Source organism: Eretmochelys imbricata, chromosome 1 (assembly GCF_965152235.1).
Source record: "Eretmochelys imbricata isolate rEreImb1 chromosome 1, rEreImb1.hap1, whole genome shotgun sequence".
NCBI classification, from domain to species: domain Eukaryota; kingdom Metazoa; phylum Chordata; order Testudines; family Cheloniidae; genus Eretmochelys; species Eretmochelys imbricata.
In genome coordinates, this window is record NC_135572.1 from 330,675,948 (window position 1) to 330,701,147 (window position 25,200).

Here is a 25,200-nt window from a genome sequence, read left to right on the forward strand (position 1 = left end):
CTCATGCCCTGCAGCTACTCCAATTCACTTGGGCCCCATCCTAGAAGGAGAACCACGTGGGCTGTCAATGGAGCTCTGAGTGGAAGCAGAGGTCCATACATGTCATTCTGCATGCCTGTTAGAGGCCTTGAAATGCCTATCCTACATCTTTGGCTGCATGGATATTACAGCTGCAGAGCTTTTTACTAGCTACCTCACAAAGATATTCAGGAAGCGCTCCAGAAAGAACGAATATAGAGTAAATGGGAAAGAAATGTCTTTTTCTAAATTCATTTGTGTATCTGCAACCAAAATCAAGCAATTAGGATGGAGGGTCACTTGTAGGCTTCAACACTGCAAATGTTTCTGCACATGGTTAAGTCTAAGCACTTGTGTACCCTAGCTGAAATTAATACAACTGCTTACATGTATAAACTATTTGCAGTGTCAGGGCCCTAGTTTTTCTGGTATGTTACTGTAATCAATGGATAACTTTAATCTATTTCTTTACAGGAGTATGAAGACCACCAAGTGGACATATACTTCCAAGTTCGTTGCTGGGCAGACTCTTATGCAAATTCCATTCTTGCAATAGTGCATATATTTTCTCTTGGCTATAGCAGCTGGATTGCCTTGTAGATTCTGGGGCCTATGCATTTTGAAGGAGGAGTTTAAAAGAAAAGTTCCTATAAAATCTATAGGACATATAAACTGTATCATTATTAAAGGAAGCGAATCATGTCAAACTTGACTCAAAGTACAGTTAGTTTCCCACCCCCCACCCCTTTAAATAATATTTTCAAAATCTAACACCAATAGAAATGTTTCTAGGTGTTTTTTCTTTAATAGAATGCATTTTAAAAACAAAAATATTCCTTCTATGTTTCAAACCCAAATGTTGCAGCAGCGAGCTAGTGCATGAGAAGTTGAAAGTGAAACTGAGCAGTAAAATTGATTACTATGTTTTCAATGTTCAGGCTGAGAGAAATGCAAAAGTGAAGAGTAAGTTAGATATTAAAAATTATTTATTTTAATAACATGGGGTTAATTGTAACAGAGAAAAATTATTTTAAAAAATATTATTTTTAACCTGACAATGGCATTTTAAGAGTTAAAGGAATGATCCAAAATACCTCAGCCAGATTATGAAACCAATAGGGAGCTGATCTGCACAGTATTTTTCCAGACTGGGGAAGTTTACTGGGAGGGGAAAATGGTCTGGTGGCCAGAGCCTAAGACTGGAATTCAGAAGAACAGATGTTTTTTAAGATGCTATTTTAGAAGTTAATTTTCCAATTAAAAGGAACTCACAGATGGTATACATGAGGAACAAACATTAGTTAATCAAATCAAGCTTATTATGCTCTAAAAATGGATCTTTCACAGCATTCTACCCTAAAACCTTGCATTTCTGTCACTGGCCACCGATAAGGAATTTCAAAATATATTGTTTTTTTCAAAGCAGTTTCAGTAGGCAACAAATACATGAAGCCTCCCCAACCTTTAGATCCAGTGAACAGAAGATCATCAGTAGAATCAACACAAAGCACAGCCTTGGTATGTCCTTCCGCTATATGGATACACTGAAGTGGTGAAGATCTGATGCATTTTGAAGCAGGGAATGGGTTGATTATGCCCCTAGAAAAAAAAGGAAATACGGGTTAGATATGGCAATGTAAATCACTTTTTTCCACAGCTCTCTGTGATCCAGTATTTATTTTTCCTGCATTATTTCCTATAGCCTTACATATAAAAATGAAGTTGCAGGCATGTAGGGAAATATGTTAATATCATTCACTTACATATTTTGACATAAGACAATTGAATTTGTCTTCTATAAATTCTGCATTTATTTTTATTATTCGGCTTTATCAAGTGTTAGCGTTGTGCAATCAATTAAATGAAGCCGTATCTAATTCAAAAGATATGACATCTGATACTCCAGCCTAGGAGAGAGAGTGGTTGGGGAAGAAGAGAGCCAGTTACAGCTCTCTGATTCTCAGGGTCCCCCCAGCAAGATTTAGAGCTGCATTTAGGCTGCCTGAATATGTGCCACTGAGGCAGGGTCCTTAGTGCACCCGATGTGATTGGAGGGATCGCATAACAGAGTTCCACCATGCTGCGAAAGAGAAACTGGGTTGTGGCACAGATTCCTCACCAGAGAGTTCCCCTACACCAGAGTATTTTCTGCTGCGCATGTGTATTTAGATTACCTGAATGGCACAAAGAGGTTATAATCCAGCCTGAGAATCTGGCCTCAAATATTTTATCATTAAATGATCATTATTAGCTGCCTAAACCCTTGGTCCTGCAACTGCATGTCCTTGTGGAACCCAGTAACTTCAACAGGGCTCTGTGACAGTGCTAGGGTCTGTCCACAGAGTATCAGATCATACTACCATTTTTAGGGATTAAACGCACCACCCTGGGAAATATGAATTGCCACATTGTAATAAAACCATTATCCGACTTTGTCCCATATCCCACGTCAGATGTTTTAGAGGAAGATATATAATTCCACAATGCTGTTCATTAAGCAGTGGTCTGCCACGGGGAGCAACTTCTTACTGATCCCAGATGGTGGGTAGTTTATGTCTTGCAGCCTTTGTAATGTTATCCTATCATGTTACTGTAGAGGCTATTTTTATTCATATAAATTCTTATTCATGTCTAATATTTTACTAATATACTTGCCTCAGTCATCCCCTGGCATTTCCCTTTATCTGTATTAAATTTGCAGAATTATAATTTCATAGAATGTTCTCTGAGTCAGATATTATAGAATCATAGAAATGTAGGAACCTTGAGAAGTCATCAAGTCCAGCCCCTTGTGCTGTGGCAGGACCAACAATCCCTGACACGTTTGTCCAACCTGTTTTTTAAAGCGTTCAATGGTGGGGATTCCACAGCCTCCCTTGGAAGCTTATTCCAGACCTTTACTACCTTCATAATCAAAGTTTTTCCAAAGATCTAACCCAAATCTTCCTTGCTGCAGAGTAAGGCCATTACTTCTCGATCTACCTTTAGTGGACATGGAGAACAATTCATCACTGTCCTCTTTTATAAAAGTCCTTTACATATTTTGAAGACTTATCAAGTCCCCCCTCAATCTTCTTTTCTCAAGACAAAACATGCACAGTTGTTGTTTTTTAAACTTTCCTCCTAGTTCTCGTTTTCTAAACCTTTTATCATTTTTGTTGCTATCCTCTGAACTCTCTCCAACTTCTCCACATCTTTCCTAAAGTGTGGTGCACAGAACTGGACACAGTGCTCCAGTTCAGGCCTCACATCACATTTACTGCTCTCCTCCCACCCATCAAGCCAGTAACACTGTCAAAGAAGGAAATTAGGTTGGTTTGGCATAATTTGTTCTTGACAAATCCATGTTAGCTATTCCTTATATCCCTATTATCCTCCAAGTGCTTGTTCCAGTATCTTTCCAGGTACAGAAGTAAGGGCAACTGGTCTATAATTCCCCAAGTCTTCTTTGTTTTCCTTTTAAAAGATAGGTACTATGTTTGCCCTTATAGCAAAGACTATAGATATGACCAATAAAACTTCTCTATGGCTTTCAATATCTTATATACCTCTAACTCTTCTGCTTTCCAAACTAAACAGACCTCATGTTTTAAAGGCAGCATGATTCAGCAGATCATACCACTGTCAGAGCCAGGAGACCCACAATTTACTCCTATGTCTGCCTCTGATTTGTAACCTTGGGCAATTCATCCAACATCTTTGCACCTCAGGGACATTTATCTACCTTTGCAACAGCGCTTTGAGATTTATGGATGAAAAATGCTGTAAATGCTATTACCACCAACACTATACGGTTATTAGCCTTTTCACTGCCTCTCTCTGGATATGTTCTGTAGTTTTTATACAGAGTAGCCACATTACAAGTCACAGCTGTTTCTTCTCAGAACCGTGTTCCATGTTTCTGGATCAAACAAGGGTGGAAATATGTTGAGCTATAACATTCTTCCATCTCTTAATCAATTTTGAGTATTGGCAGTAAGACAGTAGATAGCACGGACTAACATACACTGGAATATAACTTTTAGCTAATAAGCTAAAACCTAAAAAAAAGTTTGCCACTGATATTTTTTTTAAACATGCTTGATTAAAAAAAACAAAACCCTAAGAAACAATTGACCTCCGATTTTCTCTAAAAAACAAAAAGGACATGCTGGACAAAATAAAACAAATATTTTAATTTGTTGCAAAAAAGGAATAAATGAAAAGGTACACAGCATACATGTATTGCGGGAGGTATCAAAAAAGAGCATGCAGCAAAAATGAGATTACTTAATAACCAGAGTAAAGGCATTAAGAACATCAACAAGAGGCCAGAAGGATGGAAAAGAGAAAGAGAGTACCTGTGTACCTCCGACAGAGAGGAATCACTTTCATCAGACCTATAATGAACAGTGGTAGGAGATTGCGAGGAGAAAGAATACAGGTATCAGCAGGGTAAAGTCTCCATATGAGAAGAACAAACAACAGCATGGCTGACTCAGAAATGCAGTGCACATTTACTTACTGCACACAGCATTGCTTCTTAGTTTATGCTTTACATCAGGTACAACATTGGGGATGAACATTAAAATGGCTCTCTCAGGGTAAGTTAAATTCACGAAGTGTCTCATATCAAGAAGCTGAAGAATACTGTGTAGCCACTTCCTATTTCCCCAATACAGTATTTCTTATAGAAGTAGGCAGTGAAGAAAAATGAGATGGACACAATTTGACCCTGCATGTGATACTAATTCTACCAAATATTCAAAGAGAAAAATCTAAACCTGTCAGTGTCTGTTTAGTATAGAAACACACTTAAAAATTTTGCTGATTGCTTACATTCTTAAATATAAAATGTCAAGATGATTCAGTCTTTATTGAACCAAGCTCAGCAGTTTGCAAATGATCAGACAAGTTCAAAATCCTTCACTTTCTGACCCCCAAAATGTTTTAGAACCGCCTCCCTCCAAAACCAAGATCTATATCTGCAGTATGCCTTAAAATAATAAAAGGATACTATGTCCTTCATTTTTAATGCAAATCAAACATGTTCAGTAATTCGAGTTTGATTTCATAGTCAGATAATAGAAAATACAAAGAGTCATGGTTACTACAGCTCAAAGTAAAAAACGAAGCCTCTGATAATATTATATCAGGTTAGTGATAAGATACTCAGATAACTTAGTTGGGATTAGGGAGTTACAAGCAGTTTTAAACTACTGGAAGCCTTGCAAGCAACTACTTGGTATGCTGTGACTCTACAAGTCACTGAAACCCCAAAGTTAAATAGAAATAACGTTAAAAAAAAAAAGGATTAAAGCAATCCCTCAAAATGCTACAATCAAAATCAAAGGTTGATTCTCCATTGTTGAGTTAGAGTTAATAAGCACCATGTGGCAGTACTGTCAGTCCTGAAATCTTGAAATGAAGATTCTGGCTCAACTCAATGCGATCACTAGTTTTAATGAGATTTTTAGCAAAGGAGATGTCTTCAGTGTCAAGAAACTAGTTTTATTTCTTCAAAATAATTCTCCAAATTGCCTCAATGGAATGCAGTCCATTAAATAATTAGGATTATTGCTAAACTGCTGCACTATAGCTATTCCAGCAAATCACCCTACAGGGGCTACTTTGGAGAGCTCTCTCAGCCATGCTAAAAGAGTAGCTGAATAATTATCAGAAGCACTATTTCCTAAATTGTTAACTAAATTCTAATTTCAAATATAAACATATATAGTCACACACACACACAAACACACACAAACACACACTTACAAATTCTATAGCTCTTTCAAGCATTTTGACTCATGTTAAAGGAAAATAGTAAGTACTTTAGATAAGCTATAAAATAGGGAATAAGGTTCAGCAGGAAATTGATTTTCTTCAATTTTGGCAATATGTGAAAAACATTTCCAGAAAAGTTTTAAACTCCCTTTTAGAAAGTTCATGAAATGTAGCAATAGTATCTCTCTCTCTCTCTCTCTCTCTCTCTCACAGGAAAAGCCAAGGCATTTAATGGACTGCTACATTGATGACTTGAGTATGCTTTGCAACTTGCTGGTAGGGGTCTGAAGCTTCCCTTTGTGACTTACTTATCCTGCTGAACTGATGTGTTTCCCTGAGAAACAGTAAGACGGCTAAAAACATTCAGTTCATTACGGGGCCGGCTTGGTGGGGAAGAAGGAGGTGACAGACTAGCCTCTGAGGTTCCAGAATCTGAGCTATAAGAAAAAAAGAACATCTTCTTTAAAAGATTATGACATGTTAGAGGGGTTAAATGAAACATGCCTCAAACAATGTATTAGATTCTATTTTCTTAAACAAGAAATGCAGTTTACATGCACTATCGGAGAATGTAACCACCATACAGCTACAAAACCGTTGCTGGCCACAAGATGGCATGAAATTCAATCAGTTTACTTTAAATAGTGAAAGCCCTATGCAGAAAAAATTGGCATATGTAAAATGAAGGAGTTTTTCAAATGCAGCTTTTCTCAGACATTTAAGACTTTTTAAAAAATAAATCATTTGCAAATACTCAAGAGGACTCTCTCTCAGAGTGCTGACACCAAGTTGCATGAATATAGAAGAATAGCATTATAAAACAAACACAGGAACCTAATAGTGGATAATAATTTCACAGCCACCATTAAAAATTTAACCTAGAATGAAAAAAAATGTTACACAAATCTATTATTCTTCAAGAATATTTTCCAAAAGCTTAATAGCTTAAAGGGGGGAAAAAAAACCCCAAAATTCTTACTGTTTATGTTCTTTCGCCTTTGGCTTTTCTGTTGCTTTCTCATAGGCCTTTCTCTTTGTTAAAGGTGAAGGTTCAGGTATTTTCTTTTCCATCAGAGATGACTGTTTAGAACTAAGGTAACAGGAAAGATTATCTTATCTTTCAGTATTTGTTAAAATATTCATGCTGCAGTTTTACCACTCAGAGTTAGTCTCAATATAAAATTTGTTAGATCTCATGATATTTTTATTTATCATCATCATTGGTTCATGGACATCCGACAGCTCTTGAGTTTCACTGGCTCCACTCTTTAAATTTGTTCTTAGAAGCCTCATCTTTCAATACCAATATAATATAGGCCCATTTTATTTTTTTTTAAAAAAAGAATTCCAAAATACATCATGGGCCAGAGATCAGAGACATTTATAGCAGTACATTGACATTATCAATAAAATAAATTAACTGAAGTAATTTTAATAGCTGGAGCAGAGGTGTCAAGCTCAATCAATGGGAACAAGGTATTCTAATTTTAGTTATGATCGGTGGGCAGGAGCATAAATTTTGAACTTCATCCTCCCTCCCATCCACAGCAGAACACCCACTGATGTTAGTGAAATGCTTACACAAAAAGGTCAAGGATGGAATCTGGCTTATGCATGATATCTAAACTATTCATTACTATTATTTAGTAACAGGTTTCAGAGTGGTTGCCATGTTACTCTGTATCAGCAAAAAGAACAAGGTGTACTTGTGGCACCTTAGAGACTAACAAATTTATTTGAACATAAGCTTTCGTGGGCTAAAACCCACTTCATCGGATGCATAGAGTGGAAAATACAGTAGGAAGATATATATATATATATATACACACACACACACACACACACAGAGAACATGAAAAAATGAGTGTTGCCATACCCATTATAATGAGAGTGATCAGTTAAGGTGAGCTATTATCAGCAGGAGAGAAAAACCTTTTGTAGTGATAATCAGGATGGCCCATTTCCAACAGTTGACAAGAAGGTGTGAGTAAGAGTAGGGGGAAAAAATAAGCATGGGGAAATAGTTTTACTTTGTGTAATGACACATCCACTCCTAGTCTTTATTCAAGCCTAAGTTAATGGTGTCCAGTTTGCAAATTAATTCCAATTCAGCATTCTCTCGTTGGAGTCTGTTTTTGAGTTTTTTTTGTTGTAGTATTGCGACTTTTAGGTCTGTAACTGAGTGACCAGAGAGACTGAAGTGTTCTCCGACTGGTTTTTCAATGTTATAATTCTTGACGTCTGATTTTTGTCCATTTATTCTTTTACTTAGAGACTGTCCGGTTTGGCCAATGTACATGGCAGAGGGGCACTGCTGGCACATGATGGCATATAATCACATTGGTAGATGTGCAGGTGATCGAGCCTCTGATAGCGTGGCTGATGTGATTAGGCCCTATGATGGTGTCCCCTGAATAGATATGTCGACACAGTTGGCAACAGGCTTTGTTGCAAGGATAGGTTCCTGGGTTAGTGTTTTTGTTGTGTGGTTGCTGGTGAGTACTTGCTTCAGGTTGCGGGGCTGTCTGTAAGCAAGGACTGGCCTGTCTCCCAAGATCTGTGAGAGTGAGGGATCATCCTTCAGGATAGGTTGCAGATCCTTGATGATGCGTTGGAGAGGTTTTAGTTGGGGGCTGAAGGTGACGGCTAGTGGCATTCTGTTACTTTCTCTGTTGGGCCTGTCCTGTAGTAGGTGACTTCTGGGTACTCTTCTGGTTCTGTCAATCAGTTTCTTCACTTCGGCAGGTGGGTATTGTAGTTGTAAGAATGCTTGATAGAGATCTTGTAGGTGTTTGTCTCTGTCTGAGGAGTTGGAGCAAATGAGGTTGTATCTTAGAGATATTTCCCCCTGCTTATTTCCCTCCCCTACACCTTCTTGTCAACTGTTGGAAATGGGCCATTCTGATTATCACTACAAAAGGTTTTTTTTTCTCCTGCTGATAATAGCTCACCTTACCTGATCACTCTCATTATAGTGGGTATGGCAACACCCATTTTTTTATGTTCTCTGTGTGTGTATATCTATATCTATATCTATCTATCTTCCTACTGTATTTTCCACTGCATGCAATCGATGAAGTTGGTTTTAGCCCACGAAAGTTTATGCTCAAATAAATTTGTTAGTCTCTAAGGTGCCACAAGTACTCCTCGTTCTTTTTATTATTTAGTAAGTTCTTCATTGTCATATTCAGTATCATGAAGTGAAATAATATGCTCCCTCTTTGGAACATAGTTATTTCTGTTTTTAGTTTCTTCCCACCCTCTTCCTTCTCTGTTTCTTTCCCTGTTCCTTGTATTTGTGCCTCTCCTCCGCATTTCCTTCACTGCAGCAATTTCCAACTCTCACTCCCCAAACCTCCCTCCCAAACCCTTCCTATCCACTAAAAGGGATCACCAATGCAACAATTAATGCTGACATCAAAGCGTCATTGTAACTGACCCTCCAATGAGATAAATAGGAACTGTGGAGTCCCACACTTCTCTGAGCCATTAATTCAGGCTGCTTGGAGACTCAGGAAGGTAACATTGCATTGGTTTACCCTTGGTTCGCATTTGGAAGGATTTCTATACAATTATGAGGGCTTGAAGCTTTCAGTTTTTTTTAAAGTCAGATGAGATTTTGTATAATTTGAGGATATGTCAGACTTATGTGGCGTGCTGGGGAGGAGCCCGTGGCACACGCAGGTACCATTGACGTAGGGTAAGATAGGAGAGAGATGCTGGAGATCAAATTTAGGCTGCAAGGTAAGAGCCTAAAATCCAGAACCACCATGGTAGCATTCTCTGAAATGCTTCTAGTTCCATGTGTAGGGCCAGTTAGACAAGCAGACCACAAGGTCTCAATGAGTGGATGAGATGATGCTGGACGGAGGAGAGTTTTAGGTTTATTAGGAAGTGGGCAACATTTGGGGAAAGGAAGAGCCTATACAGGAAGGATACACTCCACCTAAACCACAACAGAATCAGATTGCTGGCATGTAAAGCCGACAGGTGCAGAGGAGCACACTGTTCAGACGGAGAGGTCCCTTAGGAGAGGATCTACTAAAAGGGATTCTCTATGTCTTAGAAAAGGGGAGAGGATACAAGTTGAGCACAGGCTGAAGAGAAACAGTCAAATGAAAAAGTTCCATTCAATTACATCACATGAACGCAGACAACTAAATATTGACAAATTTTATAAATGCTTGTATATAAATGCAAGAAGCCTAAATATCAAGATGTGCCTAGTATTAAATGCGGATAATGATATAATAGGCATCAGAGAAACTTGTTGGAACGATTATAATCAGTGGGACATGGTAATACCAGGGTGCAAAACATATAGGAATGATAGAGTAGGTCGTGCTGGTGGGAGAGTGACAATGTATATGAATGAAAGCAGAGTCAAATATAGTAAAAAACTTAAATGAATGAAACTGTACCACAGAGTCTCTGTGGACAGAAATTCCATGCTTGAATAACAAGAGTACAGCAGTAGGAATATATTACTGATCACCTTATGATGATGGTGACTGTGAAATGCTAAGGGAGATTAGAGAGGCTACAAAAATAGAAAACTCAATAATAATGAGGGATTTCAACTATCCCTATAATGACTGGGTGCATGTCAGCTCATGACTGGACGTAGAGATAAAATTTCTAGACACCATTAATGATTGCTTCTTAGAACAGCTAGTCCTGGAACCCACAAAGGGAGAAGCATTTAGTCCTAAATGGCACTCAGGATCAGGAATTAGATAAGTTCAGGAAGGACAGGTCCATCAAGGGCTATTAGCCAAGATGGCTAAGCCTCTGACTGCCAGATGCTGTGACTGGACAACAGGGGATGGATCACTTGATAATTGCCCTTGACTGTTCATTCCACCTGAAGCATCTGGCATTGGCCACTGTTGGAAGACAGCATATCAGGCTTGATGGACCACTGATCTGACCCAGTATGGCCATTCTTATGTTTCTTATATCTACACTGCAAAACAAGGTGTGTTTTTAACTCAAGTTAGCTCTGGTTAAAATAGCATTTTAACTTGTGTTGGCAGCTCAAGTTCAACGACAGGCTCCCCTATAGGCTTTAACTTGAGCTGCAAAACTGAGTTTGCTGTGCCTTCATTGATGTTTTAACCTGAATTAAGAACACACCTATTCTACAATGTAGACATACCCTTAAAGTTTTCATGTACAGCAGACAACTACATCATGAGGGCCAGTTCTGAAATGAGGGCTTTATGCTTGACATCACTGCTGGGGTTTAATATCCAAGATCAGAATCCATTCCTATATACTTACGTCCTGCTTACACAAGAAAGCTGCACTAGTTTAACTTAAGAGTGTGATTTTTAAACTGATTTAGCTAAACCACTGCAAAAGGCTGTGTGGACCCTCTCATCTTGGTTTAAACCAGGCTTATTTCAGTTCAGTTTAAGCCTATTAGGAATTAGTTTAAGATAAACTGAAATAACTCACTCAAGCTGAACTGAAAGAGTGCTCACAAAGGGGCTTGCACCCGTTTAACTAAGCCAGTTAAAAACAGATTTAAGTTAAATTGGTATAACTTTCCAAGTAGACAAGGCCTTACCAAAACAAACAGCACTGTACTGCAGACATGTGGGGTATTGCATCTAAATAATCCAATTTTAAAAGAATAGTTGTATATTTATCTATGACACTGTGGTATTAATAATTAGGGCTGGATTCAATAATAATTGAATTAGGGCTGGATTTTTACTCTTAAAAAATGGAAAAAGTCCATCACTTCAATGAGAGCTGGCTTGAGCTCTCAGAAGGGACTTTTTTTTCAGGGAAACTGCAGGAAGTGAACATCTACAGAAAGAAATAATTTACAAGATGTTTTTGCTTTCTCCTACTATTGTCGATTATAGCGCTCTCTCTGATAGATCGTTTCCCTTGCCTACCCCACTATTATTTCAGCTCCATCACCCTCAAAGGAGCAATAACCTCCCGCTGCGATAGGAACTATTTTGATGCAACAGAGCTGGCACTGCAACTTTACTGCAGGGTCCAGTCAGAAGAACAGACGGATTACAAGAGGGAACCTGGTTTCAACAACAAATATCAGCAATAACCTGGAAGCGTAACAAGGAAAAATTTTAATAACGTGGAAAGTAAATTAATATAAGTTCTAAAGGAGGGAGAGTATTAAGCAGATACCTACAATGTGGAAGTCACTAAGAACTGTTTGAGATAAAAGTTTTATAACTCATCTGCTAAAGTATGATCAATAAAATACAGAAATAAGTGAAGTCCACTCCTGAGCAGAACAATTTATTACAGAGGCTCAATGCTTCCAAAGTTTGAATTTAGATAATTTTATTTTGCCTCATTGCTAATTATTTTTCATAATGGATACAATTTAGAAGATGCAGTGAAGCAAAAAGATGATATTACCTGAACGTTGGATGCCAGGTCATAACCCTTGATGTTATTAAATCTTGGAGCTCCAACAGTCTCATCTCACACACTAAATGCTGAAACAAGCAGGTTTCTCAGCCTATTCTGATCATCATTCCCCCCTCTGCATCACCAGTAGCATTCCTTCTGAGCATATTCTACTTGTAAAAGTAATGAAGCCATCAGCATATGTTAACAATCGCTCTCAGCAGTGTTTTACTGTTTATTTCTGCCACCTCAAGCGCATGCTAGAAAAATATGAAACTTAAAACTAAAAGCAAGTGTACACTTAACAGTGAAGGCTTCCATGAAAAAAGTAATAGTTTGAAGGGAACAGGACAGATGGGACCTGATGAAAAATGCCTTACTTCAGCATCTATAACCTAAAGATAGCAATGGGGCTTGTCAGCTATATTTTTTCATATTACTGAATGTGGCAAGTGCATTCAGCTTACATGTGACAGAATGTGGGGTTAGTATCTAAAAAGCAAAAAGTTCCCTGCCTGTGAATGGCTGAAAACAACAGTAATTTCAGTATATAAAAAGTGAGAAAAGATTTATGTCCCCAAAATTAAAATTGTTAAATAAAATTAAGTTATTATTAAGTAATTATCAATGATTAAAAACTATTCTTCAGCTAAAGTGTACTATAGTTGGAAAGGCACCAATGGAACTCAGATGTATGTTTACAGTGTTGTTTTTTGATCATACACTATTATTAAAATAGATAAGGTTTTTATTATTTACTGTAAATTTAGACTGCTCCATTTTAAACACCGGAAATGCAGAATACATCTTAAGTCCCCCCCGCCCCAAGTCATTAGGACTCTGACCTTTATTATTAACTATAAAATTTAAGTTTACATTGCTTTGTTCTAATATGCTTTACTTTGGATTTACAATGTGTTTCTTTTTAAGGTCTTGTTGACATTTCTGAAAAGATTTTTCCCTCTAGAATTTGCATTTCACACATCTCTAACAAAACAGAGGCATCCATGGTACCAAATGATTGCATCCACTATTTACAAACAAACCTAAAGTAGCTTGGCTAAAGAAAGCTACTTAAAAATGTCTCAAAATATATTAATTACAACAGCATATGTATGCTGCATGGGGTGGCTGTGGAGACAGAGGGAACAGATTTCTGAATGCTACCTGGTTAGTCTAAAATCAATTGTCCCCCTCTGTAAAATTCAAAATCAGAGATTACAAGAAATTGGCAACATGCGTTTTTCAAAAGCAAAAGGTCGTTAGTACAGCTTGGCCAAACTTACATGCTGCCTATTTTAGAAGGTAAGCCAGATGGTGGGGGAATGAGGTCCCTTTCCCTAGCGGAAGTATCACTTGTATCGGTATGCATCCCACTCTCTTGCACTTCTGCAACAGGTGTAAGAGGGCCAGGCAATATGGTGTCTGCTGCACTACTCTCAGAAGCTAAATCGCTGCTATCTGCATATAGCAATTCCATCTGAGTAGTGGTCCTCCGGCGGGCCTGGATTTAAAATAAATAAATAAACAATCAACTCTTTTTTAAACATAAGAGCATTGATAGAGTGTGTCAGTGATATATTTTTAAGCGCATTCTTAATTTTTACTGTTCAGCAGTTACACCAGTTATACTTAACTGTCAACTATCTTTGGAAACTAAATCATGGAGTTTGCTTTTAATCTTTTTAGTTGGCTTCAATGAGAGCAGTATGGGGGCCTTGGTCAAGTTTCAACAGCATAAAATAGTTATTTGACATGATGACAAGTGCAGTCACCTGTGCATGTTACAAAGGGAAGGAGATGGTGTGAAATAAATAAATCTCTGTAACTGCTACATCCTGAGCATCCCCTGAGCAACCGTGGCCAGAGGTTGCTGTGCTGAGGTACTGCCTTCATTTCCCAAATTTTCATGGATCTCAATCAAATTAGCAAAACAAACTCTTCTCAAGTTCAGCAACAAACTCTGAGGCTGGACTATTAATATCAAAAATAAAAGTTCTCAAATCCCCATCAAGTACATACTCTCAGTTTTCTTGCTGGGCATCTCCCAAGCCTTTCCTTCCTGGAGCCTTTTCTCTGAAAAGTCAGGGTTTGCTGCTGGAGTCTACTTGCTCCCACTAGCCATTCCTGCCTTGGCAGATCTCTGCTGAAGTCTCTTACTCTACCTTCACTCTGGTTGTCTCTCCCTGAGCAACCCCCACTCTGCAGCTTCCTGCTGCTTTATATAGGGGAATCCCCTTCCCTGTTCCCAACTGGTTCCACTAATTAAACCCCACATCTCATCCCAAGTGAGGCAGCAGGACTAACTGTATGGGGCTGGCCAGCTCCATGCCTCCGGCCCTTAAAGAGGCAGGCCACCTCATTACAGCACCCAGTTCAACAAAGCATGTTTAATTGTAAGCACATGGTAATCCCATCCATATTTAGTAAAGCACCGAGGAATACATTTGTTGAAGAATGGCCTAAAAGCATAGGAAATGTTCCAATATAAAACAACTTTTTCTGTGCTAAATGATCACTTTGCATCTCTGACACAGAGAAGCGTTGGTGTGTGCAACATTTGGAAAGAGAAGCTGCAGCTGTTGTGCTACTGACAGCCACTATACAACGTGAACATCTTGAAGATCAGAAAAGTAAGGAGCACAAAGAATGGAGCTGTACTTCCAACTAGCTTAGAACTTAAAAAGGGCCCAGTAGTTGTGCATCTTTACTGACAACATTTGAGGAATATAACTGCTATACCGTTGTCTTCTTAAAGTTTCTAATTACCAAGAATACTAAAACTACTAAACCAGTTTTTATTTCTACTGTCTAAAAAAAAACTTCAGAATGTTTTAAAATGAGAAAAGGAGAAATTCTTAAAATACAGAGAACTTTTTGAAATACGTATTTCAAACCTTTTTTTTTGTTCCGAGGTATTTGAGTTCATCTCAGGGAAGGAATGTCTAATTTTAAAAATGCAGCTCTAATCTGAGAAGTCACTTTATAAAAATGGTGGCTCCACGCTTATTTTGGGTCAATGATTTCCAGACCAAATTTGTTCAAACTCTACCTGGCATCTGAAAGTCAGACTTGGTTCCTTTTTTCCTAATGCATCACCACTTGTAATTAAGATCCTATAGGCCAAATTATACCCTCAATAACACTTCTACAACCACAGACTAAGGCCCTGATTCAGCAGAGCACTTAAGCAAATGCTTAACATTAAACATGTGCTTAATTCACATTGTGCTTATGCCTCTTTGACACCATAGTTAAGTGCTGTGCTGAATTGGGGTGCTGGAAGTAGAAGAAAACATTTTTTCCCCAAAACTGAACAAATCTGATCTGGAAATTTTGAGACAAACATGAAATCCTACAATACCACTTACAGTCACTTTACCGAGGGGAACTTGACTCCTAATTAATCTGCTTCAAAGTGAAGTGAACAACACTTCACTATGTCACAGTGTTGTTGTGAGACTTATTTCATTAATGGTTGTAGAAGAACCATACGTGACTCTCAAAGAAAGTGCTTTACAAGTTATTACCACAGTGTGTCTTACCTTGCTTTTGGGCTTGACTTCACCACAAAGCTTCATGAGGTCTGAAGACAAGGAACTAAAAGGAGAACAGTGACACTAATTCATTTCTGCAGAACTAAAGTATTTTTTCTTTACTCCTTTGACAATTTTTTTTGGGCTGAATTTGTGGGTAAAATGAGAAGACACCAGTATGAAAAATATTTTCTAATGGATCAATAATGACTTAGTAAAAGAAAAGAAGTTGCATTTAATTTTCTGGAAACAAGGCAAGTTATATAATTTACAGAGGTCTCTTACCTTCCTTCTGCTCCAGGGCTGTGCAGTGGGGCATCTTCATCAGTACTATCTTCTACATTTTCTAGAAAATTTTCAAAAAGATAATGTTAGAAAGCTCATGCATCACAGGTACGTGGATTGAAAGTGCTTCCTAGAAAACAATGAAACATTTAATTCATCTACATCTATCTTCCAGTGAGGAAATATATATCAAAGTGGTTATTTTCAAAAGAGTTCAAGAGAGCTCACTGGCAGTTCCCATTGAATTTCAGTGAGAGCTAGGCAACTAACTCCCGTCGGTGCCTTTGAAAAAAGTATAGTGTCAAGAGAGCATCCCTACATTTTTTGCAGTGCACTACCAATGAAGTGTAAAAAACCAGAATGATGTACTTATATGGGAAATTCTAGAAAAATGGAGAAAAGACAGAAAGAAAAGATTAATAGTGAGTAGTGTGAAATGCATTCATAATAAACATGACAGCTCTCTCTCCCCCTCTTCTTTTGGAATTATTCAGATACAGGAAGGGACATTCTGATTCTGAGGTAAAATTTTTTCCTCTATTTCTGTTAGCCAAGTGAGCTGGGGACTATTTTCAATGATTGGGTTGACAAAAGCAAGCACTTTATTAGTACACAAACATTTACATTTTAGAAGAGTATTATACCACCCTCTAAGCAGAACAGCTTCCTAAAAAACTACAAACTCTATATTTAAACTAAGTGCAAAAAGAGACTGTGCAGTAGAACTGACTCCTCTAACAAAACAGATATAAACATCTGTTCACATAAGACAACGTCAGCATGCATGTCATTCACTGTAACAATAAATCATCATCAGATTAACAAATTTGCATGCAAACAATACAAGATGGTAAATTAAGTTAACCAGTCCAGTGTTTACGTACTTTTGATATTAAAAACAATGTAATTTAAAAACACAAAAACTAAGAAATGTGACAAAGGAAAACAGAACTATATAATGTGTTACCTTATGCGAAAAGGCAATAGCACTTATTTGCATTTTAACTGAGTACAGTATTACTTTGGAACATTGTTTTTTAAAAAATGCAGTAGATGTAATATTTAAGTCAAGTCCCTTAATTATTCAGCACATTCAAATAATCCCATGTATTCAATATTGTTTTGCTGAAATCTAAAGTCACTTTATTATACAACAATAAAGAAAATCTATAATTTTCCTTACTTGTTTTCTTAGATATACCTTGGGATACAGGAGACCTGGATTTGAGTCCCTGCTCTGAAATAGGTACAGTAGGATAGCTCCAACAGGAGAGGATGAGAGATCTCTAAACCCCAGACTAGCCAACAGGCTGGTGGTCAGGACACTCCCCTGGGATGCAGCTGGAAGATCTGTGTTCAAGTGTCTGCTCCCAATCAGGTCCCAGATAACACACCACAAATGAGTGCCCTAACTACTCAGTGATTCTGTGGTGCGTCTCAGTCTTTCTCCCTCTAGAAATTCCATCCTTAGACCTGAGAAACTTCTTGATGAAACTTTCATCTAACCCTGTATGTTTCCCATAGTTTCAGTTTCAACAAATCAGCATTTTTTTGACAAAAAAAGTTTCATCGAAAAATTCCCTACCAGCTCTAGTATCAATGTTAAACCAAGCTTGTCTATATATTTATCCAAGTTCATACTTTTGAAAGAAGTAGGAAAGATAGCACTCATCTGAACCACATACAGTAGTGAATAAATTGGGTGAATGCAAATGCTGCCTTTTTGTACACATCAGGCTATCCACATCCAAAAATGCTTCCACAATCCCCAAAGACCTTGTCAACCTAAACCCAGGTGATGCATCTTCTACTTTTGTACTAGTTTAACAATATAACTTTAGTTATTGGATAAATATAACAATATTACAAAGACAAACAAGTGACAGGAATACTACTTCAAATGTTCTCCTTTTGTTCCTCTTTAGATTTTGAGATCACATTGAGCCTTCTGTAAGTATTTCATTAATATGTGTCTGCAAAAAAGAGGAAAGACAAGACAGAAGAATACCTTTCTTTCTAGCAAGACCTCCAAACACTGAGGATAAAATTAACATATTTCTCAGTGACTTATGGACACTAGGGCTGAATTTAACTCTGCATCCCTGCCACAAGACGCTTACAAACGAATTTTTATAGCTAACACAACAAAATAAAAGCCAGACAATCAAAAACGCTGTAGAGGGGGAAACAGTAGAAGGTTTTGTTTGTGGACTCAATTGAGTTGTCATGTTACATTAACTCCTTTTTATGTCTGTTTTATAATCGAAGCCCACGAAGGACTTTGGGAAGCCCCTCAGTGGAGACTAGCATGTAGTACTAACCAAATGAAATGGGTTTTGAGGTAGGATTTGAAGTGAGATTGCTAGGCACAAAGGAGGGAGGCCATGACAGGTGGCATAGTGAAATCAGATGTGGAGTTCTGAGAGAGTGGAGACAATGGGAACATTAAGGTGAGCAGCCCACCAGATGGGCAGGGGAGGGGGGCGGGCGAAGAGTACCAGGAGATGAAAGCAGAGATGCACATGGACAAAGAACAGCAGAGCGTCTTGGAGGTGAGGACAAACTGTCAGAATGTAACTAGTTTGACAAGGGTACAGAGAGACATAATATTTCATTCCGAGGAAATGACACTTGCTTTGCTCCCCTCTCAAGACTGATCAGCTCATTCATGGCTGTGAGTCATACTCATGAATGACCAGATCTCATTAACGGGAAAAACAATTCTAGTGGTGATTCAGAAATTAGTCACTCTAGCAACATTTCATGAATAGTTGCTATATTGCCAGTCTGAATGGGAAAGGGAGGGGAGAGGAGAGGTGGAAGAAAGTCCTATAATAAACAATAAAATATAGTACAAGCAGATTGTGACTTACAAAGCTGTAATAACACATCAGGAGAGTGGTGGACACACAACCCACTCTCACTTTGTACTGGTAGCTCAGGATATGGTTTATTCTCTATTTATAAAATGAATTGGGCAAGTCAAGCAGTGCAGCTATCTCGTTAGTTGCCACGCAGCGTAAAACAGCACAGGATGGACCTTGTTGACCTAATTACATAACATCTATCACTGTGACCAGTGTATGTGTGTGCGCGCGTATACACACCTGAAGAGGAATGACTTTCTCAGCATAAGAGACAAAACCACTTTTTTTTTTTTAAATTATGACTTTTTTTTGGTCTTTTAAAAGAAAGTTGTTTCTAAGTTTAGAAAGGTTTAATGCATTAATACAATTCCACTTTGCTTTATGCGTAGGACTAATATGGATAAATGTTATTCTGAAGAAGGGAGCTGGAGTTCTATTTTGGGTTTCATCCTGCTCCTCTTGAGGTCAATGGGAATTTTACCACTGCTATCAGTGGAAGCAGGACTTTTTAGGGAAGCAAGAGCCCTAAGGCATCAGAAAATAGTGTCAGCCACCCTGTCATTCTAGACCATAATATTTTTCCCAATTGGATGCAATACTAGAAGAAGAAATTACTCGCCTTTTGCAGCAACAATGGTTCTTCAAGATGTGTCCCCCTACAGGTGCTCCACTGTAGGTGTGCTTGTGTCCCTGCACTGCTGATTGGAGAACTTCAGTAGCAGTGTTTGTTGGGCCCACGCATGCGCTGTCTCTCCTCGTGCTGCACCCTGAGGCCAGCCAGCATGCGCGGGCTAACCCTCCTCAGTTCCTTCTCTAGTGCAGAGTCAAGACAAGAACCGTGAAGTAGAGGGGAGATGGGTGGGTTGTAGAGCACCCATAGGGGAACACTTCTCGAATAACCATTGTTACTGCACAAGGTGAGTAACTTCGAGTAGTGTCCCTACGGGTGCTCCACTGTAGGTGACTCCCGAGCAGTACCCCTTCTGGAGGGCCAGGACTTGCATCAGTTACAGATGACAGCACAATTCGAGACCCACTTGGAAAGTCTTTGGGCTGATATTGCTGAGCCCTTGGATCTTTCCACCATGGAGAGAAAAAACCTAGGGGACTTCCTGAAGGCCTTTGTCCTGTCCTTAGGTAGAAGGCCAGGGCTCTCCTGACATCTAGGGTAAGCAATATAGCCCTGCTTGTTGTCTCAGTTAGGGTTGGGGCAGAAGATGGGAAGATGAATCAACTGATTCATGTGAAACTGAGAGGTTACCTTAGGGATGAATTTTGGGTGTGGGCTGAGTGTAACCTTGTGTGGAAAAAATACCGTGTAAGAAGGATGCGCCATCAGAGCTGCTGTCTCTCCTTTTCTCCTGGCCAAGGTAATCGCTACCAGGAAGGCCATTTTCATGGACAGGTATGTTAGCGAACAGGTGGCCATGGATTTGAAGTGGGGCCTAGTCAGTCCTTTCAGTACAAGGCTCAGGTCTCATGTGGAGTCAGAAGTCGAGGTTGAGGGAAGAGGTTTACTATGCTGTCGGGAGTTATGTACACCCCATCCTCCTTTGGGGTGGAGTGTGACCCCACTGGGGTTACGGTCTGCCAGACGGTCCTCGGGCTGAAAACAACATGGCCTAGAGGCCAGAGTCAATATGATGGCCCTGGGGTCAGGGCTGTGTGGCCTAGCGGCCAGAGTCAATGTACCTGCCCTTAGGGTCAAGGCCACGTGGCCTATCAGCCAGAGTCAGGGAAGTGGGCCACTCCCTAGGGGCGGGTGGTGGCCATGATGGGAGACCCAGGCCCTCCCTCTCCACCGGGTCCCAGCCCGGGGCCCTGTCAGCAATGGGGTTAGTCATCACCCAGTCAGCAGGGAATCCTACCGCAACATGCTGACTTTGCTCAGGTGGTAGATACCACTCCCCTTGCCTCCCTGGGCCACTTCCTACTGTGGTTACTGAGGTAGCAGTCGCTATGCCGTCAGGATCTCCGGGTTCCCTGGCTGGGTTAACGCTCTGGAACTCCAGCTCCTGGATGCTCGTTGAGGGTTGCAGGTTACCAATCTGAGCTCTGGGTCCTCGAGCTCTTGCAGTCTGCAGCTATAGCAGCTTCTGGTCTGGAGCCTCCACCAAGTGTCCTCTCTCCTTGGCGACCAGCCTAGAATGAGCTGGGCTGCTCCTTTTTATACTGTGGTAGTAGTTGGTGTATGCCAGCATGGTCTGAAGGGTGGGGCTTGCACCGCCCATAATGCAGAGTTAATCCTATCTTGCCCAGTGCGGGGTATGCATACCCCATCACATATGCCTTTGAGGAACCTTTTAGTAGTTGGATGTGACAGCACTGAGTGCTCCTCTACAGGTTGGTGAAAAACTGTAATAGTCGCTAGGTGGACCCTCAGAGAGCTTCGATACAGACCGGACCATTTTAGGGTTAAAGCATAGTCTATATGAGGAAGAGTTGCGGATGCTGGGGAGATCTGTTGGGACACGCATCAAATCTGAAACCTGGACTATTTCTGCAGGTAAATGTGCCGTGTCGAGGACTTTCTATTGTATAACAGAATTTCTTGTACCTCTCTTGAACAGGAGCTTTCTAGGTGTTGGAACCAAACAGAAGCCATGCCTTGAGGCAGAGCATCCCCAAGTTGGGATGTAGGGTATTTCCTTTATTCTGTGAGAGGAGGAGCGAAGTGGCTCAGAGACAGATCAGCGGACACGTTGCAAGCTGTGACAGGTAAGACTACCAGGTCTGTCTCGGCCAAGTAGGAGTAATAAGAATGACCCAAGCGCTGGGCCTTTTTATTTTCAGCAGGACCTTCAACAGTAGGGGAAATGGAGGGACGCATAGAGAAGGTCCCTTGTCCCAGGGGAGGAGGAGAGCATCACCTAAAGAGTGTTGTCCCATCCCCGCTCTGGAGCAGTAGTGTGGACACTTCTTGTTCAGGTGAGTGGCGAAGATGGTGTCTCCTATCATCTAAATAGGTCGTGAAGTACGGATGGGTGTATCTTCCACTCATGATTGTGTGGAAATTTGTGATGGAGACTGTCCGCTATCGAGATTTGAGTACCCAGCAGAAACACCACAGACAGTGTAACATTATGTCAGATGCACCAATTCCATAATCTCATCGCTTCTGCATATAGGGAGGGTGATCTGGCTCCCCCCTGCCGATTGATGTAGTACATACAGGCTATGTTGTCTGTCAGGATCTTTGTGTGTGATCCTGTGATCAATGGAAGGAAACAGGTGTAGGCATTCCACAAGGAGATTGATGTGGAGAGATATCTCCATGGGTGACTATTTGCCTTGTGTCGTGAGGCCATTTAGGTGCGCACCCCTCCCGATGAGTGATGCGTTGGTGGTGAGGAGCAATGATGGTGATGTTTGTGAGAAGGGGATCCCTTTGCAAACATTAGCTGGGTCCTTCGACCAGTTTAAGGAGTTTTTGATCCTGGTGGGTAGTGATAGGGGTTTGTCCAACCTATAATTGTTCGGTCTGCAAACCAAGCTGAACTGCATTGGGCGGCATCTTATGTGAAGCCTGGCATGAGCTATCACCGCTATGCCTGCTGCCATATGTCCGAAGAGTTGTGGGCTGCTTTGAATGGTGTCTATAAGTGTGACTAAGCATAGGGACCTGTGCTGAGGTAAGAGGGCTTTGGCCTGTAATGTGTCGAGGTCGGTCCCAGGAATTCCAGGTATTGCACGGGAGTGAGCGTTGAGTTCCGAGTGTTGATCTGTAGGCCCAGTTCTGCAAACAAATATATTGAAGTGTTGGTGAATGGTGAACCTCCTGGAGAGATCGAGCTCTGGGTAGACAATTGTCCAGGTAGAGGCAAATCTTTATCCCTTGAGAGTGTAAATGAATGGCCACCACTGAGAGATCCTTGGAAAATACTCTTGGAGCTGACGACAGCCTGAAGAGGAGCACTCTGTATTGGTAGTGGTCGTGTCCCAGAGTGAATCTGAGAAATCATCTGTGAGTCAGTAGGACTGAGATGTAAAAATAGGCACCGTAGAGGTCAAGGACTGAAAACTAGTCTCCCTGTTCCAATGCTATAATGATCATCTTGAATTTTTGAGCCTTGACAAACTTGCTGAGAGCTCTGAGGTCTAGTATGGGTCTCCAACCTCCCTTCCTTTTGGGTATTAGGAAATACCGAGCAGGGCCATCCCTACGGGGGTGTGGGGTCCGGTGGGGAAGTGATGTCACTTCCGGGACTGACCGCACTGACAGGCCTACGGACCCAATGGGTATGGGCACCAAGTCATTGGCACTGAAGGACAGGAGTAAGAACTCCTCTAAAAACACACTCCCAGTACACAAGCCCACATCGGTCCTCTTGGTTCCGAGACCTCTGCACCGAGCCTCTTGAGACTGAGACTCTTGAGACTGAGAGGAACAGAAAGCCAGTACTGAAGAAGAAATGAATGAAAGATAATATCCTCCTCCTCTCCAGACGAAGCCATCATGCCTTCTCCCTCATCCTTGGCAGATGACTTTTGCTGCGATTTCTGTGAGCCATGGGTGCCAGACCGAGATGGCCTTGGTGCTGGAAGGGTCAAAGATATCAAGTGAGATGGTGATTCGCGATCTTGGGGTTCACTATAGGGGCTTCCCGCTCTCTTCTTAGATGATTTGAGAGAAGAGTCTGCAGCCTGCTTCTTCAACCTGCAGCCCTTAGATCTAGAAGGCTGTGGGAAAGACTCACATCTACCATGTGACTTGGGTCGGAGAGCTGCCTCCATGAAGATAATCTTCTGGCGGAGCTCCGTCTTTGTGGGATCTTGGCTGGAGTTGTTGGCAAAGACCAGACTTCTGTTGTACGTGGCCTTTTCTGAGGCAGTGAATGCACTGAGAGTGCTTAGCCATGATCGGGATCACCTCTTTCCAAGTAAGGCATTTCTTGAAGCCCAAAGAACCAGGCATACCCAGATGGGGGAAAGGGTCCACGATAGGGGAGAAAAGGCAGGAAGAAAAAATAGACTTTTTTTTATTATTATTAAGGATAAAATAAAGAAAGGGGAAAAACTATAACTAGGAGACTAACTATAAGTATGTAGATTAAGACGATAGTCTTAATGGACTGCTAATGCCTCCTTCTCTAGCCAGGGATGGTAGACAAGGAACTGAGGAAGGTTAGCCCGCGCACACTGGCTAGTACCGTGGCTCAGCATGAGTAGAGACAACGCGTGTGCAGGCTCAACAGAGACTGCTACAGAAGTTCCCGATCAGCAGCGCAAGGATGCAAGCACACCTACAGTGTAGCACCCATAGGGACATTACTCAAAGAAGAAAAATTTTCCTCACTTGTCAGGTCTTGGGCAGATGCCTTAACCTCACCATGACTCAGTTTCCTCATTGCAAAGTGAAAATACTACAGCTAATCTATTTCACAGGAGTGTTGCAGGACAGTTCATGCTTGGAAAGTGTTCTGAGATTATCAGATGAAAGGCACTGTGCAAATACTTGCAGAATATCTCTATATCTATTTTGATTTTGAATACCCCTAAGAAGTGCCTGACTTAATTTGACAGAATAAAAATATATCCAAAGCTGAAGAAACTATAACATGGACTGCAGGTTGGAGAAATGTTATTCTAATTCAAATTGACTTAATAAGCTTACACTTATTATTGAAGTATATAAAAAGTTATTAACATTAAATGATCAAGTTTCTATTTTATCCAAGCTATAACCTTTGATAACCTTTGACATCATTCCTGAATGAATACTAGCTTGATACAACAACATATTTTGAGATGGATCTTCAGCTGATGTAAAATTATCTCAGTGCCAATGAAGCCAACAAAGCTATGACGGTTTAAACCAACAGACCTTCACAATGAATGGGGCATCTGCCTCCTTAAATGCAAAATCTTCTATGAAGTATCACTGGGTTAAATAAAACCCTACCCCTGAAAGTTATCTGACTTATATGCAAATTAGTATAAGACAGTTCAATGTGGTTAGAAACTTTGCAAAACTATACAGAAAGAATTGCAGATTTTGTGAAACCTGAGGTATTTCTGATGTATTCATAGAGAGCAACCAAAATAATGTGGTGTTTTGGAGGATTTTTTAAATTTGTATTCCCTACCTTGCTAATAATTTTAAAGTGACAAAATATATACTGAGTCCACAAAATGATTAAAATAAATTAAGCCTTGAATAAGAGTGTAAAATAGTCTGTTATACAGTGTGCATTATACACGTTCTGTAAAGCATTTAAGTTTGAAGATAATTATCTGCAAAAGGTTAAAAATTAATTGCATGTTAAGAGTTATTTTTAATGTCAAATACAAATGTTATTTGTCACAGCTACAGCAATAATAAAATGTGATGAAATACC

General features: G+C 40.1%; 1 protein-coding gene across 4 annotated transcripts in view; it reads right to left on the reverse strand.

Moving 5' to 3' along the window:
* KIF21A (kinesin family member 21A) overlaps positions 1–25,200 on the reverse strand; it is a 174,738-nt gene that overhangs the window by 23,825 nt on the left and 125,713 nt on the right. The window contains exons 23-29 of one of the 4 annotated variants that reach the window (XM_077835160.1): positions 15,996–16,056; positions 15,720–15,774; positions 13,461–13,678; positions 6,761–6,871; positions 6,090–6,218; positions 4,359–4,397; positions 1,481–1,617 (exon numbers count right to left, since the gene is read on the reverse strand). In XM_077835160.1, the coding sequence (XP_077691286.1) occupies positions 1,481–1,617; positions 4,359–4,397; positions 6,090–6,218; positions 6,761–6,871; positions 13,461–13,678; positions 15,720–15,774; positions 15,996–16,056 (750 nt within the window). The remainder of the gene's footprint in view (positions 1–1,480; positions 1,618–4,358; positions 4,398–6,089; positions 6,219–6,760; positions 6,872–13,460; positions 13,679–15,719; positions 15,775–15,995; positions 16,057–25,200) is intronic. The other 3 variants (XM_077835170.1, XM_077835178.1, XM_077835186.1) reach the window with 3 other exon arrangements.